General features: G+C 36.1%; 2 protein-coding genes and 2 pseudogenes across 2 annotated transcripts in view; 2 read left to right on the top strand and 2 right to left on the bottom strand.

The window, feature by feature from the left end:
* Positions 1 to 3,203, bottom strand: part of LOC132169122 (uncharacterized) — a 13,205-nt gene extending 10,002 nt beyond the window's left edge. The window contains exons 1-4 of the mRNA XM_059580206.1: positions 3,022 to 3,203; positions 451 to 593; positions 314 to 362; positions 7 to 230 (exon numbers count right to left, since the gene is read on the bottom strand). Of these exons, the coding sequence (XP_059436189.1) occupies positions 7 to 230; positions 314 to 362; positions 451 to 593; positions 3,022 to 3,172 (567 nt within the window). The 5' untranslated portion in view covers positions 3,173 to 3,203. The remainder of the gene's footprint in view (positions 1 to 6; positions 231 to 313; positions 363 to 450; positions 594 to 3,021) is intronic.
* A 9,074-nt stretch (positions 3,204 to 12,277) lies between these two features.
* Positions 12,278 to 15,725, top strand: LOC132169121 (3-ketoacyl-CoA synthase 5-like; annotated as a pseudogene).
* Positions 15,726 to 17,272: 1,547 nt separating this feature from the next.
* On the bottom strand, positions 17,273 to 18,370 carry LOC132172722 (glutathione S-transferase-like). The gene is made up of 3 exons (XM_059584278.1): positions 18,166 to 18,370; positions 18,026 to 18,074; positions 17,273 to 17,943 (listed from the first exon to the last, which is right to left on the bottom strand). Exons 1-3 carry the CDS (start codon positions 18,313 to 18,315, stop codon positions 17,489 to 17,491), a joined length of 654 nt encoding a protein of 217 aa, XP_059440261.1. The 5' UTR covers positions 18,316 to 18,370; the 3' UTR covers positions 17,273 to 17,488.
* Positions 18,371 to 18,772: 402 nt separating this feature from the next.
* Positions 18,773 to 19,009, top strand: part of LOC132169120 (ferritin-like catalase Nec2) — a 1,568-nt pseudogene continuing 1,331 nt past the window's right edge.

Here is a 19,009-nt window from a genome sequence, read left to right as displayed (position 1 = left end):
CTTAGCCAGCTTTGCTTCGTTCTCCTCCACAATTGCCTTGTCGGTGACCATGCCTAACACTGGCTTCACTGCCAACTCCCAAGTAAGCTTTGAAGCTGCCGGGTCGAATTGGTGGGCCTCCACCTCCATCCACACCCCTATGATTGCTTTCTGCTTCATGTCTCCGCTTTCCAGACGGGTCCCCTTGTCAGCATGCTTGTGGGAAATGTACTTATTAATTGCCCTTGATTCTGCACTAGGATGAAAATCAGTAACTCACACTAAGCATATATATCACCCATTGAAGTATTAATTAAGTGCATATAAACTTTACCAAAGAGCTTCAAATCTCCATCTTCAAAAGCAGGAATTTGACCGAATGGCTGCATCATCAAGGAAATTAATGTTAGGTCCAAATTAACATACAATTAAAGAAGTAATTGAGTTACAAGAATGGTTTGTTGTTCTTACATTGAGGGAGAGGAAGGGTTCTTTTTTATGTTCACGAGCTTCCATGTCTACAGGAACAAGCTCAAATTCAAGCTCTTTCTCATAAAGGGTAGCTAGAACCCGCTGTGTAGCTGTTGAGAGATGGACTCCGTGGACTTTGATGGCTGCCACCCATGATTGCGGATGGTGATGATGAGTGATCAAGAACAAATTAAGACGAGATAGAGAAAAGGAAAATTATCATTAAATTTGGACGTATTAATTAATATTTATTGTGGGATAGTTTTAACTATGACTAATTCAAAGATCGGCCATTATACTGCCATATGTTAGCATTGTGATATAAAATTATAATTTTTAATATTATTTTTTTTCTTCTTAAGAGCTAAATTTATGCCACATCAATATAATGTGAGATTTGGAACATGAACTTAATTAAGGAGCATGTGGATTAATTGATTACTAAGAAATGGGCTTAAGTGCTATAAAAGATTTACAATATATGTAGTTTTTAAAACCATTTAGATTTTGTCTTTATTTTTTCATAAAAAATAGAGAAAGTGAAATGAAATCATTGAAAAAATTACAGTAAATTACAGTACGTAGTTTGACGTGTTAGTATAACTACTTGCAAATTTTATACTATTTACTATTTAGTCCATAAAATGAAGGGCACTTATATATATATATATATATATATATATATATATATATATGTTGTTGTGCAATCCATGTTATTAATTTACAAAGCATATATTGAAATGGGTCCTAAAGCTTTAAGGTGGTCTCTCATGTTACAAATGAGAGAAGGAGAGAGAGGCCAATAAGCAGTCGAATATTTTATTAGGTGATCAATTAGACAATATTTACGTACGTAAGACTTCCAGTAAATAATTAAATTTGTCTTTAATTAGTGACACTTAATAATTAATTATCAAGTTGAAAATAAACGAAGAGAAATGACAACTAATAGCTGGAATATGCAAATAAAAGTGACATAAACTATAGATAGATTGAATACGTAGCCAACGGCCCAACAAAGTCATAAAATATTGAAATGCTCTTTATTATTGAAGTCGAAAGATGGAAATGATTAAAAGCTCAAAAGACAGAAGATGGAAATTAAGTCTGTAAAGTCTTGAAGAGGGCCATATGTCATTAAAAAAAAAATGCTCAAAATAATTAAATATATAGCTTATAAAATTTTATTGGCAAAACTTGTTACAATTGCTTCTATATAAAAAACTTTTATCAAAATTAAAAGGGCAAAATGTAAATTCAGTCCATGTGATTTACCCAATTTTTAATTAACTTTCTGTGGTATCAAAATAAATTCAAATTAATGTCCTAAGGTATGTTAGAAAAATAACTTAGTACTGAAGTTGCTGAGAAGAGCATACGATCAGGCCGTGACAGAGGACTGGCCATTGGAGGCATTAAGGCCCGCATACGAAACAGGGAAAAACAAGAATAGAAAAAACCTAAAAAACAAAAAAATGACGCACAAATTTACAACCAGCAACACGGAATGCTATATCTGAAATTGGCGTTGAAAACCTGAGCAGTCATGTAAGTGACTTGAGCGACCCAAGAGTCCTAAGTAGTGATGGTAGATCGAGGTGGTGGTTTTCCATCGGATACTTGGAGTTAACATCCATGCCAGGCCAACCAGATTAGTGATGGTTATGTCACTTCATTTGGCCGAAACGGTGGCGCCGAACCACCACTTCTTTCTGATTTATTTATTTTTAGTTATTATATATTTCATATATTTTTATTATGGGTGCAAGTTTGATAATCTCATTTGTGCTGTTGTGGCAGACTAACAAAATCTGTCAAGACTTTCAATGGATGTTTGATAATAGTAACTTATTTGTTATTTTTGTAAGAGCTCTCAGAATATTTTTATACCAGACAAACCTTATTGCAATTAAATGAGTGTAATCACAATGATTGATTTTGAGTTTTTCCCTTGATAAAATCCAACATAAGACCAACAATGTCACAAGAAAGATTAAGGGTTCATTTAGATTTGTGATTTCAAAACATAAGATTTAAAAATAACAATTTTAACATATACGATTTAAGAACGTGATTTCTTTTTTTAAAAAAAAAAAAATAGTTAAGTGTCCGGTAGAATTGCAGTTTAACCTTTAAAAAACGTGTGTTTTAAAAACACATCTCCTTGTCTACAATTTGAAAACACAAATTTTTCTACGTTTGCAAATTTAGAAAACACACATCCAAACGATACATTTTTAGTGATTTCGTTAAAATCACACATATGGTTAACGAAATCGTAATGTCAAACACACTCCAAGTAAATTAGGCCATATTATCAATTGACAAAGAGATACTAGAAAAACTTGAATATAGAAACCTAATTAGTAATTTTGCAAGCTAAAAAGTGAGAAAAATGAATTTTAAATAAACAAAAATGTAATGTAAAAAGTTTAAATAATTATAATTATTTAATTAATATAACTTTTATTGCCTTAAACTTGAACATCTATCAAAACGAACCTGCTATGTGTCCATGTATAATAATGCATGCATGCCCATATACAAATGTGAGAAGATGCTTAGTCATACCTTTGGGTTTGCTGGTGCAATATATATAGGCAGCAGAAATGGCAACCAAAGCAAGAGCAACGGCTGCCCCCAGCAGCTGGTTATTGGGTAGTATTTGCATGAGCTCCGTTTTGAGAGACTCAAAGGTCACCTCGAACGGCAACTTCAACATTTTCCCAATCAACTTGAAATTAATGGATTACAATGTCATATGGGTGGGTATTAAATAACCCGGCCTCTTTCCATCTTATGCTTTACTTGATTTTCTCATTCTTGTCCCTCACCCTTTATGGGATTCAAAGATTGGAATGAAGTAAGGGATATAAAAGAAGGCTTTATAATTACTCTTTCCATCTTATGATGCTTTACTTGATCTTCTCATTCTTGTCCCTCACCCTTTATGGATTCAAAGATTGTTTACCAAGGTGATCATAAGGGAGGAATGAAGTAAGGGATCATCAAAAAAAGGCTTTATGGGAGTGTATATAAATAAATCAATCATAGCCAATCAGAACATGACATATGGCATTATGCCACATCAAAAATATCCAATTCATTTAAAAATGACAGATCACTAACATGTAAATATTTCATAGGAATAACTATTTCTTAAAATGAGGAATAACTATTGTTCTAAAAAACAGAGAACTAATTCCTTTTCTATGGGAATAAACCCATGACTTAACCCTCAACGTACAATAAACAGACGAAAAACCCACAACCTCTCTCAACCCATGTATTTCTCTCCTCAGCGTCTTTTTCGATTAGAAATAGACATTTCTATTGAAAAACACATAACTTATCCTCTTTCTCAAGATCTTTCAATTATTAATTAAATCATCACTTATTTCAAAATCTTATGCTTTATAAGAAGAGGTAAATTTAATTATTTAATCAATACTTTAACACTCTTATTTACGTGTGGGCTCAAATTCTAACTCTATTTTAATAAGTGAGACTCAACACATAGAATATTTTAACTGAATTGGGGGAATAAATTATGAAGTCAGAATTAGAACTCATAACCTGTGGCCATGATACAATGTTAAATTACCACTTATTTCAAGATTAAGTTTTATATGAGATGATAAATTTAATCATTTAATCAATATTTTAACACCCACCACATCAAGAAGTTCATGAAAACATCCTCCAAAGTTGAGGTTGAGAATTGAGTTGTATAAAATAGAACTAAACAATAATCATGCAATATGCAGCTAGGTAGGTTAATTGCTAGAGTTTTTGTAACATTTTATTAATTAATACCAATAATCCAATATTAGCAATAATATTAATAGCATATTCATGAATTGAATCCATGTAATTTAGGTTAATCTACGCTCTAGAGTCGGATGTTACATACAATGACCATCAAATGTAATCCTTACGTACTCATAATAAATAATATAAGTATTTAAGAATTAAAACCCCACAACTTGTATCATTTCATCACATATGAATGATAAAAAATTATATATTTTTATAACCCTAATTAAGCTCAAGCTTATCATCATCTACATAAACATATGGAGGGCAATGACATTTTTAAAATGGAAGAAATTAGTAGACCTACGTACCTAACCAAATAACTTCGGAGATCATCTAACATTCAACTGCATGTGATAGAGAAGTATATATTCATCAAATAGTGAGCCATATTAAACGATTAATAAGTTGTGCATTAATATAGGCCCATGGTGCGTGCCGACATAAATCATAATATTGAGTGATATACAAAGAGGATTAGAGTCTTTTAAAGTTTTTCTTGAGTCCTTCCATACAATTTACTTGTTCAAAAGGCCCATCCTTCTCATATGTGACCAACAACATGCAGGTATTAATTAGCACACAGAATTCCCCAACCAGCATTAAAGAATTTCTGCACAACACATCAAACCTCATAATTGCCATAAAGTCTTTGTCTTAATTAATATCGACTTGCCAAAATTAATAACCCCTCCAATTAATCCAATCAACCATTGTTGGATCGGCACTGTTTGACTTACCTCCATCATTGTCGTCTTCCATGTCATGGGCCTCCTTAAATACTACTGCTTCTGGGATCAAAGACGACGACCATAACTCAATTAACTGCTACCCTATCTCTCCTTAACTCTTCTTCAAATTTGGCATTCAACAAACCAGCTTTATTTCAAAACTTTTCTCCCTAACTCAGATAACCCTTTTGATAACTATTTTTTAAAAAAAAAAAATTAAAAATTGAAAAATAGTTATCGGGAAGAATTTTTATTGCTCTTGATTTGAAGGGAAAAGAGAGTGAGAAATTCTAAACAATAATGTTAGAATATATGAAAAATATATAATATTTTTTATACATTCCATAATTATGCTGATATTAAATATTCTCTATTTGTGGGTTGATTGTAATCAAATCAAGGAGATTTGATTACAATAATTGTATTTAGCCATTACCCTATAAATAGGGACTTTTGTCTTGTAGACAAATCAAGTTAATGAGCACAATGTAATCCTAAGGGGTATTCTAAGTGATGGACATAAGTATCTAACACTGAACCACCTGTAAAGTTCTTTGTGTTTATTCTCTCTATTGCTTCCGTTCAATATTCCGCATAATCATTATTTTAACATGGTATCAGAGCCACTTTCTTGTGGCCTTCAACGTCATTGACATTTTCGGGTGTTCTATCTAACAATATCATTGTTCCGCTACATCCACCTGCCACGCTCCTTCATGCGTCACCACGCGGGCCACGCGCCGGTCAAATTCGGTGCGCCGATCAGAGAACCGCCCAAGTGGGCTCATTTTTCTTTTTTTATTTTTGGCTCGTCATCTGCCCCTTTTGAAGTTTGGCTCATTGTTAGCCCTGGCCCGTTGTTGGCCCCTTTTGAAGTTTGGCTCATTGTCAGCCCTGGCCCGTTGTCAGCCCCTTTTTGGATTTTAGCCCGTCGTGGGCCCCTTTTGAAGTTTGGCTCATTATCAGCCCTATTTTGGAGTTTTGGCTCGTTGTCAGCCCTTTTGCATCTGCATTCACCAGCTACCTGCCGACGTCCCTGGCTGCCCCACCAACCTCTATCTCTTTCGGTAGTCACCACCATTTCTGGATCGTTCTCGGCCTCCGCCATCGCCGTCATTATTGTTTCTGATTTCAAACTCAAGGTTCCAGAATATTCCACCTTGAGTTTGAGGGGGATGTTAGAATATATGAAAAATATATAATATTTTATGTATATTCCATAATTATGCTGATATCAAATATTCTCTATTTATAGGTTGATTGTAATCAAATCAATGAGATTTGATTACAATAATTGCATTTAGACATTACCTTATAAATAGGGACCTTTGTCTTGTAGACAAATCAAGTTAATAAACATAATGTAACCCTAAGGGATATTTCAAGTGGTAGACATAGGTGTCTAACACCGAACCACCTGTAAAGTTCTTTGTGTTCATTTTCTCTCTTACTTCCACTCAATATTCCACATAATCATTATTTTAACAAACAAAAAATAAAAAATGGGTGGGCTCTCCAACAATATACCGAAAACGAAAATAATAATGTGAAGTTTCAAAAAAACGATAAGAAATTGGACAAACAAGTATCTCCATCGTCTCAACATAGCCATATATAGTAATAACAAAAGCAAAAAAAAAAAAAAAAAGACTAAGACGAATTATCTTAACCTTCACTTACACTACAAAAATTCAATTTTTTGGTAACGGACCGTTAGTGACGTGTCAAGGCTGTTAACACGTTACTAACGGTTAGTAACGTGTCATTGGTAACGTGTCCGGGGTGTAAACAAATTGTCCGTAACTACTAGGGATTTAGTAACGTGTCAATTTTTGACACGTTACTAAATGGTGCCGTGTTACTTTCTGACACGTTACTAAACTTTTAGTAATGTGTCAATTTCTGACACGTCACCATTTAGTAACATGTCAGAAATTAACACGTTACTAAAGTCTAAAAAATTATTAAAAAAAAAAATTCTTGACAAAAATTTGAAATTTTTTGTTTTCAAATATTTTTTCCGGAATTTTTTTTTTCAAATAATATTATGGAAACTGATTTTCAAAAATCCAAACCCAACATAGTTGATATCATGGAATCTGATTTTTTTTTTTCAATAATATCATGGAATCAGATTTAATAAATCATCATGTTAGTTCTTGTGTTGCCTTAATTCAGTTCCAAAATGCATATGTTACTGTTCACGGCTCAAACACTGATATAGAATGCTCAGAATCCAATCTCCACCGTTCATAATGTAGATTCATGTGTTATGAACGTCCCTACAAAATTTCAGCTCAATCGGACCACAAACGCCCATTGATTGGAGCTGTTGATGAAGACTGGACAGGCCGGGTCCGGACCTCATTTCCAGAAACTAAAATCTTGCTCCGCGAAGCCGTGTCCGGACAGCCCATTAACATGTCCGGACACCCCGTAAGTTTTAGGCCCAAAAACATGATTTTAAGTGGATTAGGTCTAGGGTTTTGTCGGGGGTATATATACATCATTATAGAAGAGAGAAGTACGAATCTTTACCCCCAGAGAGTTCGTCGGAGGCTGTGCTAAGAGAGATCATATGTGGTGAGCGTTAAAGTGAATCTCTTAGAGTTTTAATTATTCCTTTGATAAATCTACGATTGAGAAGTCTATCGGAAGGGTCCGGTAAAGGAGAATCACGTTGAAGAAGATTGTGAGCGCGGAGACGAGTTGTAGGCTTGTCGATCTTACAGAGTCAAGGTCTTGCAAAGGGTTGTAAGTGTTCCTAGTGTCTGTAATCTCTGGATAATCTTTTGATAGTGATTTCCTGGGTTTGGCTGCCCCGGAGAGGTTTTACTTTTAGAACGTTTTCTAAAAGGTTTCCTCTTCGTAACCAAAATATCTGTGTCTGCCTTTTTATTTCTTTATATATTTTGGGTGATTGAATTGTTTATTACTTCATAATATTAATTCCGCATAAATTGTGATAAACAAGTTTTTGGAGTCGGCATAGCGTTTTTCAATTGGTATCAGAGCGGGTTCACTCTGTTTGGATTAAATTCTTGAGTGAGATCTGTTGACTCCTGTTTGCTATGAATACTTCTCAAGGGGAATATGATCTTATAAACTCCTTCAACAATTTGTTGGAAAAATTCACTCTTTTGAGACATCAATACACAAATTGTTTGGGGGAGTTTCAAGATCTTAAACATGTGAATGAATCTATTGTTACTAAATTGTCTGAATCACATGCTTTAATTGATTCTTTAAAATCTGAAAAATCTGTTTTAGGTTCTAAAGTTGATTTGTTAGAGAGTAAATTAAAAGAGTCAGAAACTCAATTGGAAAAATTCTCTAGCAATTCCCTTGAGTATGTTACATACTCAGAATTCTGATTGTGATAAATCTGAGTTAAGTTTTGATTGTCATGTTGCTTTGTCTTCTAACAATGATTCTACTTCCGAGATAATATTTGTTAAATCAGAAAAAGTAGAAGACTTTTTGGTTAAAAGAAAAACAGCAACTACCTCGACCTCACAAGGTAAGAAAATTAAGAAAATTCATATTGAACCTTGTGTATCTTACCCCAAATATAGAGTCGTCCATCCTCCTAGGAATCTACCTCCTAAAAGGTTTATCCCTACTTGTCATCATTGTGGAAAAGTTGGTCACATTCGACCCAACTGTTTTAAATTGAAACCTCATGTGCATAAAAATAAAAATTCTGTTTCTAGGAAAGATTATGAGGGTTTGGTAATGATGATGGGAGGTGTGTCTAGAGTAGACAAGTTTGAAAATGTTCACGTCTCTACACCTTCATTCAAGAAGGTTTGGGTTAGGAAGGATTATACCATTCACCCATTGAGGGGGAGTGGTAGTGATCTCACCTAAAGTTGGGTGAGTCAATAACATGCCTAGGATTGATTGTTTTGCTTATTTTTGAATATCCTAGAGCGTGTTATTTTTTTTGCATTGCATTTTTTTTGTTTTTGCTTTATTGTTTATGCACTGCATTGTTTTTGTTGTTACACTTTCTGTATGAAGAGTATATACATGATTGTTTTGAGATTCATGTTTTGAGGCATATTCATAAAGGATTTTTCAAGAAATTCATATATCATGATTTTTGAAAAGCTTATAGATGAGATGTTGTGTGCGGACCACCAAGATTTTTGTCTACTTGCTAATCAAATGTTCAGGAATGTGTAATGTCTTGTGAAGACCTAGAAGTAGTTATTAAACCAAATCATTATTTTGTAGTGGGACCTATAAGATGTGATGAAAGTTTAATGCTAAAGGACATTCATGTCTTGCCTGTTGTAATCTCAATTCAAGCATGTTGTTTTGTTTTGCATTGCATTTTTCTTTGTTTTGCATTTGTTTTTTTTTTTGTGCATTTCTTTTGTGAAAAATTTCAAAAAGACAAAAATATGTTACTTTGATTATTTCCTTTTCTTTCTTTTGTCTTATGCACCTAGATAGTCCATTAATTTCTCATGTTGCTTTTTATGGATTTAATTCCTTACGTCTTGGAATGTTCTTAATTAATATGCATGAGATGAAAATTTGTGTCAATGGACTTGTTTTTGTGGTTACCTAAAGCCTGAACTTATGTGGTACATTTTGCCTATGCTTTATCTTTTGTGCACATTTAAGCTTAAATTGAGGTTTTGTTTCACTTTATTTGTGAGGTCTGTTAGGTAACCATATGAGGTTTTTGACTAGTCATATTTTTCAAATTGACCATATGCTAGTTGAACCTAGGGCTTAAAAATTCATGCTTTCTCTTTTGTGATAAGCACCAAAAGTTTAAGGACACTTTCTCAAAGAGAAAAATAAACAAAATAGTGAAACCAATAAAATCAAAAGATCATATTCCAAAAGGAATTTATTTCACTGTGTCAAACTTGTGCAAAATATTTTACAAAGAGAATTGTATAGGATGAGAGTGGCTAGGCCCTAGTATGATAAGGTTTGACTTTTGATTTGATATACTTGTCAAAACCTCATGGTGGTGAAACTTTCTCCTCATTTTGTAAATTGAAAATTTTTCTCTTTGGATGGCTTACCCACACACCACACAAGCATAGGTTGAATGGAACATTTTCTTGGCTTGGGTTAAGCAATATGAGTTTCTAGCCATTTCTAGTCTCATGTATATTTTGCATATTTGGAGCATGTTTGGATATTCATTGTGCAATACATGAGTCATTGATGTGTTATCATGTGTGTTCATTTAACTTTTAAGGGGGAGAAACATGCTTTGCATTTCCAGTTTCCTGTTGTTAATTGAGTCATACATTGAGGGGGAGTTTTGCTGATGTTTCTTTATAATCACGCATTCTACGTCATTTTTTTATCATGAGTTTTATTTATGTCTTCTTGTTCCACATATGCCTTGATGTATTTTGTGAAGTGTTTCAGGAAACATGAAGACCTTTTGTCATTCTGTGACAAAAAGGGGGAGTAAATATGGGGAGATGATGGGATTGGCTCGACATTTTGGTTTTGTCACTGAATTGCCAAAGGGGGAGTTTGTTAGTTCTTGTGTTGGCTTAATTCAGTTCCAAAATGCAGATGCTACTGTTCACGGCTCAAACACTGATATAGAATGCTCAGAATCCAATCTCCACCGTTCATAATGTAGATTCATGTGTTATGAACGTCTCTGCAAAATTTCAGCTCAATCGAACCACAAACGCCCATCGATCGGAGCTGTTGATGAAGACTGGACAGGCCGGGTCCGGACCGCAATTCCCCGGGTCCGGACCTCATTTCCAGAAACTAAAATCTTGCTCCGCGAAGCCGTGTCCGGACAGCCCATTAACATGTCCGGACACCCCGTAAGTTTTAGGCCCAAAAACATGATTTTAAGTGGGTTAGGTCTAGGGTTTTGTCGGGGGTATATATACATCATTATAGAAGAGAGAAGCACGAATTTTCACCCCCAGAGAGTTCGTCGGAGGCTGTGCTAAGAGAGATCATATGTGGTGAGCGTTAAATTGAATCTCTTAGAGTTTTAATTATTCCTTTGATAAATCTACGATTGAGAAGTCTATCGGAAGGGTCCGATAAAGGAGAATCACGTTGAAGAAGATTGTGAGCGCGGAGACGAGTTGTAGGCTTGTCGATCTTACAGAGTCAAGGTCTTGCAAAGGGTTGTAAGTGTTCCTAGTGTCTGTAATCTCTGGATAATCTTTTGATAGTGATTTCCTGGGTTTGGCTGCCCCGGAGAGGTTTTACTTTTAGAACGTTTTCTAAAAGGTTTCCTCTTCGTAACCAAAATATCTGTGTCTGCCTTTTTATTACTTTATATATTTTGGGTGATTGAATTGTTTATTGCTTCATAATATTAATTCCGCATAAATTGTGATAAACAAGTTTTTGGAGTCGGCATAGCGTTTTTCACATCAAATAATATCATAGAACTCATAATGCCTTAAATCAGTTTCAGCAACACGACGAAGCATAACACTATGAATCAGTTTCAACAACATATACAAACATTTGCAACTTTCCTCTGGAACCCGAGCTCCATTTAGGCCTGATATTTAGCTATCTCCTTTTCAGCCTCTTCTTTGTCTTGTTTCACTAGCCATTTTTTATAACAATAAAAAGACAAGCTATATATATTAAACCCCAATATATTAATGCAAAACACAAGCTATATATATATATAAGGAGATGGACGGACCTGCCGGAGAGAGAGAGAAAGAGTACGTACTGTGAGAGGCTAGCGCCGGAGAGGAAATTCCCTCTTCTTCGAAGAAGAGAAAGGAAAAGATAGAGAGAAAAAAGAGAAGAAGGCCTCTGCGGGGGAGGTAGAAAAAAATAGGAGGAAAGAAAGAAAGAAAGGGGGGGAAAAACAAATTGGAAACCAGCTAGTCGCAGGTACCCAAATAATATCATAGAAAATTCTTTTTTGTGACGTGTGGTTTTGACACGTTACCAATTGGTAACGTGTGGAGTTTTACACGTTACTAAATATAAACTGCCACGTTACTGAATAGTAACGTGGCAAATATTAATGAATAGTATACATGTCATTAATACTCTTTTTTTTTTGTAGTGATAATTAGAAACAACAACCACGGAGGCTCAAGGGAGAGAAGGTTTCCATAACCTTCTTTCGACTTAATTATTACTTTATGTCTAGTCTCACCTGCCCACCGCCCAAGAAATTCCTACTAATTAACATGCATTCTTCATTATATATATATATATATATATATATATATATATATATATATATCCTTCTATTCTAGTTCCTCCTTCTCCATCTCTTCTCTCCCTTTTACGTAATGGAGTCTTTGTCTAAACTCAGCCATAGCCCTCTGCTCGACACCACCCTCTCAAAGCATCTTCGTTCAACTTTCATGGAGCTTGTAAGATTTTCCACTCTCATACTCGTAATAATATCAATCGAAGCATCCTGCATTTTACAAAAACGGAAACCTATTATCCATTATTTCCTCTTCCTCTCTTCTTTCATCCTCATCATCTTTCTCATCCTCAAACACTTGCTGATCTCAAAAGCCCCGCCAGTTTATCTGGTTGACTTTTCTTGTCTTAAGCTGCCAAGCTTATGCAGAGTCCCCTTCTCCACCTTCATTGAAAACACATCCATGATTGAATCCTGTTGAGAAAATTGATAATTAATTGGTTACCAATTTTCCACCAGCCCTTTTTGCGAAAGACAAGTTTGAAAATAAAACGCATGAGAACACACACCAATCACACACGTACACAAAGTTTACGTGGTTCGGCAATATGCCTACGTCCACGGGGCGTGATCTGGTCTCCTTCTTTACTATTGAGAAATATTGAGTACAATGGTACAAGCCTGAACCGCTCAAGTTTAATATCCCAAACCCAAGCCCTTAACCCCTTGTACACCCCACTCAACTGTCCCTCTCAAATACCCAGTAAAGAAAAGTCACAAAGTGTTCTCACCAATTTGGATTTTCCGGATCCCCCACTTAACCAAAGGACTGCATGTCCTTTTATAGTGGCTAATCACGAAAAATAGGAGAACAATTTTAATCAAATTGCTACTGGGAAAACGAAACCATCATGAATACAAAGTCTTTTTTCATGATGAAGATAAGCATTGCAACCCACATGTTTATCCACACACGTTTTCTCCAAAAAATCAAATTCCAAGTTGTTCTTGGACTCTTTTTAAAACTAACCTTATCCTCTTATAGATAAATATGACTTGAACTCACCAACTTGAATATTGATATTTTTCAGCAATTATCTTCACACTTGTTGACAATTTGAGCCATTATCAACAATCTCCACCTTGGCGAAAATTTGGCAACCTCCACCTGAGACCTCAGGTCCGCATCTTGACCGATGCCCATCCCCACGTCCTTGGATGTCTTGCAAAACACTGTCTACACCAACAGTAATAATTCTACAAGAATTATCATGCTCCACCATAAAGAGCACATGCACTTAGAATTAAACCATTCCAAGAATTTTCATTTTCGGCACATGTCGAAAAAATCCTGCTGAAAAATATGGTGCAACTTCCATGTTTGGTTCCCCCGGAAGTTCATCAGCCATCGACACCCTTTTCCACCACATACCCGACATCAAAAAACCAAACCAATGTCTCGTATGCAAATGTGGACCTGCTAATAGAACACATCCATTATCCTGACATTTTTAGCGGTCATGCCAGAGGATATATATGCCCTTATCAAAGAACATCATCATAATCATCTCTCACTGCAGCGAGAGAAACCTTATTAGCATTTTTGGAGCAATCTGCCGAGCTTGCTCCTCTCAACGTTTTGTGTAGCCCAGATTGGATGTCCTTGACTTGTATTTGCCACAAGCCAAAGTTCATTCTTCCGTCGAACCTTTCAATCCTAAACTTCAAGGACTGCATTTCTTCTTAACGAGTAGAAATCCGCAACCAAGCTCTGATACCAATTGTTGGAAAAATTGATAATTAATTGGTTACCAATTTCCCACCAGCCCTTTATGCGAAAGACAAGTTTGAAAATAAAACGCACGAGAACACACACCAATCACACACGTACACAAAGTTTACGTGGTTCGGCAATATGCCTACGTCCACGAGGCGTGATCTGGTCTCCTTCTTTACTATTGAGAAATATTGAGTACAATGGTACAAGCCTGAACCGCTCAAGTTTAATATCCCAAACCCAAGCTCTTAACCCCTTGTACACCCCACTCAACTGTCCATCTCAAATACCCAGTAAAGAAAAGTCACAAAGTGTTCTCACCAATTTGGATTTTTCGGATCCCACACTTAACCAAAGGACTGCATGTCCTTTTATAGTGGCTAATCACGAAAAATAGGAGAACAATTTTAATCCAATTGCTACTGGGAAAACGAAACCATCATGAATACAAAGTCTTTTTTCATGATGAAGATAAGCATTGCAACCTACATGTTTATCCACACACGTTTTCTCCAAAAAATCAAATTCCAAGTTGTTCTTGGACTCTTTTTAAAATTAACCTTATCCTCTTATAGATAAATATGACTTGAACTCACCAACTTGAATATTGATATTTTTCAGCAATTATCTTCACACTTGTTGACAATTTGAGCCATTATCAACAAATCCTACAATGCCGACAGCATCTCTTTCATGGCTAAAGTCCTCACTTCTTCAGGACTAAGTGAAGAAACATATTTGCCACCTCCTTTACACTACATTCCACCAAAAACCCATCAACAAGAATCTATCAAAGAAGCACATATGATGCTTTTCCCAGTCATGGAAGACCTCCTCTCCAAAACCAGACTCTCTCCTCTTGACATAGATATTCTTATCGTAAACTGTAGTGGATTTTGCCCCTCTCCTTCACTCTCTTCCATTATCATAAACAAATACTCTTTGAGAAGTGATATTAAAAGCTATAACCTCTCCGGCATGGGTTGCAGCGCCAGCCTTATCGGCATTCATTTGGCTCAAAATCTTCTCAAAATACACACAAACTCTCATGCTGTTGTTCTCAGCACTGAAATCTTGTCATCCGGTTGGTATTCCGGCAACGAGCACCCCAAGTTGCTCATCAACTGCCTCTTCAGAATGGGAAGTGCCGCCATTTTGCTTTCCAATAGAAAAGAAGCAAACAAGTGTTCAAAGTACAAACTTTTTCGTTCGCTGAGGACCCAAAGAGCCTTTGATGACAAGGCTTATCTTTCAGCATTTCGAGAGGAGGATTCCAAGGGAAACCTTGGGGTTACATTCACGCGAGATTTGCTACAGTTTGTTGGAGAAACTCTCAGATCGAATGTCACTGTTCTTGTTCCCTCAATCTTCCCCTTGTCGAAGAAAGTTTGGCTCACAGTTTCAGTTGTACGGAAAATACTCATTGACAAATCTAGTGAAGTGTACGTGCCAAATTTCAAGAGTGTGATGAACCATTTTTGCTTGCCAACTTCAGGGAGACAAGTGATAAGAGAGATAGGAAAAGGGTTAATGCTTGGAGACAGAGAGATGGAGCCGGCATTGATGACAATGCATAGGTTTGGGAACCAGTCGATCTTCTTCTTCCTTGTGGTATGAGTTAGCTTACTTGGAAGCCAGGGAAAGAGTGGAGAAGGGCGACAAGGTTTGACAACTAGGACTAGGGACTGGGCTCGAGTGCATTAGTGTCGTTTGGGAGTGTATAAGGCCCATCAATGAGGAGTCCAAGAGAGGCCCATGGGCCGATTGCATTGATCGGTATCCAATCGTGGCCGTTGATCAAGGGATTTAATCAGCTGATACATACACAATCTCAAAATTGGAACAAAGATTATCTCCAGTTCATTTGAACGGGATAATATTCGGTTAGTTATATTGTAGGGGTATTTTTGTCTTTTTAATTTTTGATGAGACAAAAATATCCCTCCAATATAACTAATTGAATATTATCGAATTCATTCGGAAATGATCATAATTCCTCAAAATTGGCATTTCATTTATAGATTTGACCATTGTTTGAAGTTTTCAATTTCATGGGGATCATCAAAAGAGTTCTTTGGACTTGTATCAATAATTAATGAATTCTGTCTACCACATGATGAAATGAATTAAGCAGTGCCTAATTATCTCATTTTTAAAGAGTGTTCGAAGTCCAACGTCTAATGAATTATGTCTACAGGAAGAAGAATGGTGCAGAGCCAAATGGTGTGGTGTGCAAAGATGTTAATGGGCAACCATTTCGGAATTTTCTTTGGTCATTTTATTGTTATTGGTTTATATACGATGTATATGTATGTTGGCAATCACTTACGGGTTTGCTTTCTGTTTCATAAGAACCAGAGTGAGTGAATGTCACTTGGCAAAATAGTTTCGTGTCAACCTGATTGACCCGCAAATTTGTTTATGTCAACTCAAATACGATACGTTTATATAAATGTGTCGAACACCCGAACCAAAATACAACACGGTTTCTTAACGGGTGGTAACACAACATCTGTAACCCGTTAGATATTCGTGTCGTTTTGGGTTAACACGAGCAGGGGCAGAACTAGAACTTTTAATTTGGGGGCAAAATTTTACAAAAAATATTATTTGGAGGTGCAAAAGTTAATTTTTAAAGGTTTATTTTATAAAAAATACATATATTTTTTAAAAAAATTATTTTTTGGGGACCACCTATATTTAAAAAAAAAAAATTATTATTTTTTTGGGGATCACCGGCCTTATGCCGTGGGTGGTTCCTGAAGAAATTCGTGGGCCTAACTTATCTCATAAAACCGGTTCTATAAGAAAGGGTTGCACATTTTTTATAAATATCTCCAAAATCTTGTCCACATATAATGTGAGATTATTCCTCAACGCCCTCCCTCACGTGCAGACTAGTATTTTTTCTGATCTTTGTTACGGGGTTAGTAGTGTGGGCCCCATTCGTCTTGTGATAGGCTCTAATACCATGAAGAAATTCGTTGGCTTAACTCACCTCATAAAACAGGTTCGATAAGAGAGGGTTGTCCATTCTTTATAAATATGCTCAAGACCTTGTCCACATACAATGTAGGATTATTCATCAATAGTTCTGCCCCTGCCCGTGAAACAAATTTAATTTAGATGACAAGACGTTTCGACCGACATGACCTGGCACAACCCGATATGGTAATGAAGTCATTTTAATTTTTATAGCCTAACCAAAATCCCAACAACCAAATAGCAATGTGACAGTTTTTAATTGAAAAATAATAATGTTTGGGAGAATTGATAGAAAGCCTCCAAAGCTACAAATTAAAAGCTAATTCATGGATCTATCACCTATACTCTATTTTTTTTTAATTACTTTCCCAAAATAAGTAGAAGTAAAAGAGAATTGAAGAAAAGAAATATCCCAGACCATAATGGAGGATATTACAAGCAGCACTTCCATCTATTATTCTTAATCCATAAACATAGACTCATGAGCATGGTATATATATATATATAGACCATGCATTAACCCTTTACATCGGATGATTAATTATTTTAAGCCAGCGGGATTCACATTAAACATATATAAGAGCCTAGCTAGGCTTGTGCCTTACGCTTCATCTCAAGCACCTTTCCCCATGCAGGTCGAGCCAGGATCTGAGAGCACCATGCTTTCACATGAGGTCGCGATTCAATGAGCTTCTTGGCTGTCGTTCCCACAAGGCTCTGCAAATTCGGGAGGTGAAGCATATCAGCAATGGTGTATCTATCAGATCCCAAATACTTTGATTTTGCTAGCCTGGCTTCATACACATCAAGAACATTGCCTAACTCGGCTTCAGCCTCAGCCACCACACCTTGGTCTGGAGCCAAGCCATTCTTCGGCTTAATCACCATCTCATTAATTAGTTTCAATGCCGGTGGCTCAAACTGGTGACCCTCAACATCAATCCAATTGGCTACTACCGCCTGCTTCCTGTCGTCCCAAAAGATAAGCTCTTCTCCTTTCTTGCCGTACTCAAAGCTCATGCTTCTAATTATTGCTCTTGATTCTGTAATTAGTTGGTTGCATTAATTCTAGTTAGCCAAATGTAGCAAAGTGAGCATATATATATATATATATATCTTGCTTACCAAATTGCTTGATTCCACCGTCCTCGTATACTGGAACTTGACCAAATGGCTACAAAATAGAAAGTGTACACGATTAATTATCATTAATTTGCTGAATAATATTGGGGAGAGTGCAAATTAAGCACGGGGCACCAACTTACATTCATAGAAACAAAGGGTTTCTTTTTGTGCTCTCCAGCATCGAGATTGACTGGAACAAGCTCAACATCAAGATCATGTTCAAAGAGGCATGCCAAAACCTTCAATGTGGCCGGCGAGTTGAGGGTGCCATAGACTTTCCGGCCTGCCATATATATATGTTGGTGAATGGTGATCACCTTACAGAGCTGTTAACTGATATACTCACAGCCGGTGTGGATGAAGAAATATATATATAGCAACATGTCATTTTCCTATATATATATATATATCCTAGGACAGAAATAAGTTAATCAAGTGGCCGGGACACTTAAAAAATAACCATGCATGATTGCGATTGGACATTATATTACTTAAAAAATGATATTTGGGAATGTTAGATACATTGACGATTGGCTGGTGGCAATCAACCGGATGACAATAGATCTGATCTTCCAAGCAGGATGTTAGATTGACCACATGCACGTCCAACCAACCTAGGCCAGCAACTGCCATTTTCCTTTTTTTTTTTTTTTTTTTTCTTCTTTTGTTTCTTTATCTTTTTTTTTTTTAATGAGAGTTTGAATCCGTACGTTCACTTCTGCCACCACATACGTCCCCTTTAGATCGATGGGCAATATCCCCACGCCCAAGCTACCACAAGCTGCCTTCAGCCACTCTTTCTGTCGGTGCATGAGGTTCACGTGCCGCCCTTCTCCGGAGGCCGGTATCTAGTTCAAGATCTTTATGCAAAGAGCTCATCCTCACCTACTTCTTTAATAGAGCTTGAATAATTTTTTCTTTCATCCAAATTTAAGTTTTATATATCTCATGAATGATTGGAAGAAACTCACCCATCCATGTATT

Source organism: Corylus avellana, chromosome ca2 (assembly GCF_901000735.1).
Source record: "Corylus avellana chromosome ca2, CavTom2PMs-1.0".
In the NCBI taxonomy this organism is placed as follows: domain Eukaryota; kingdom Viridiplantae; phylum Streptophyta; class Magnoliopsida; order Fagales; family Betulaceae; genus Corylus; species Corylus avellana.
Note: the sequence above shows the minus strand (reverse complement) of the source record. Positions and strands in the feature narration are given on the sequence as shown.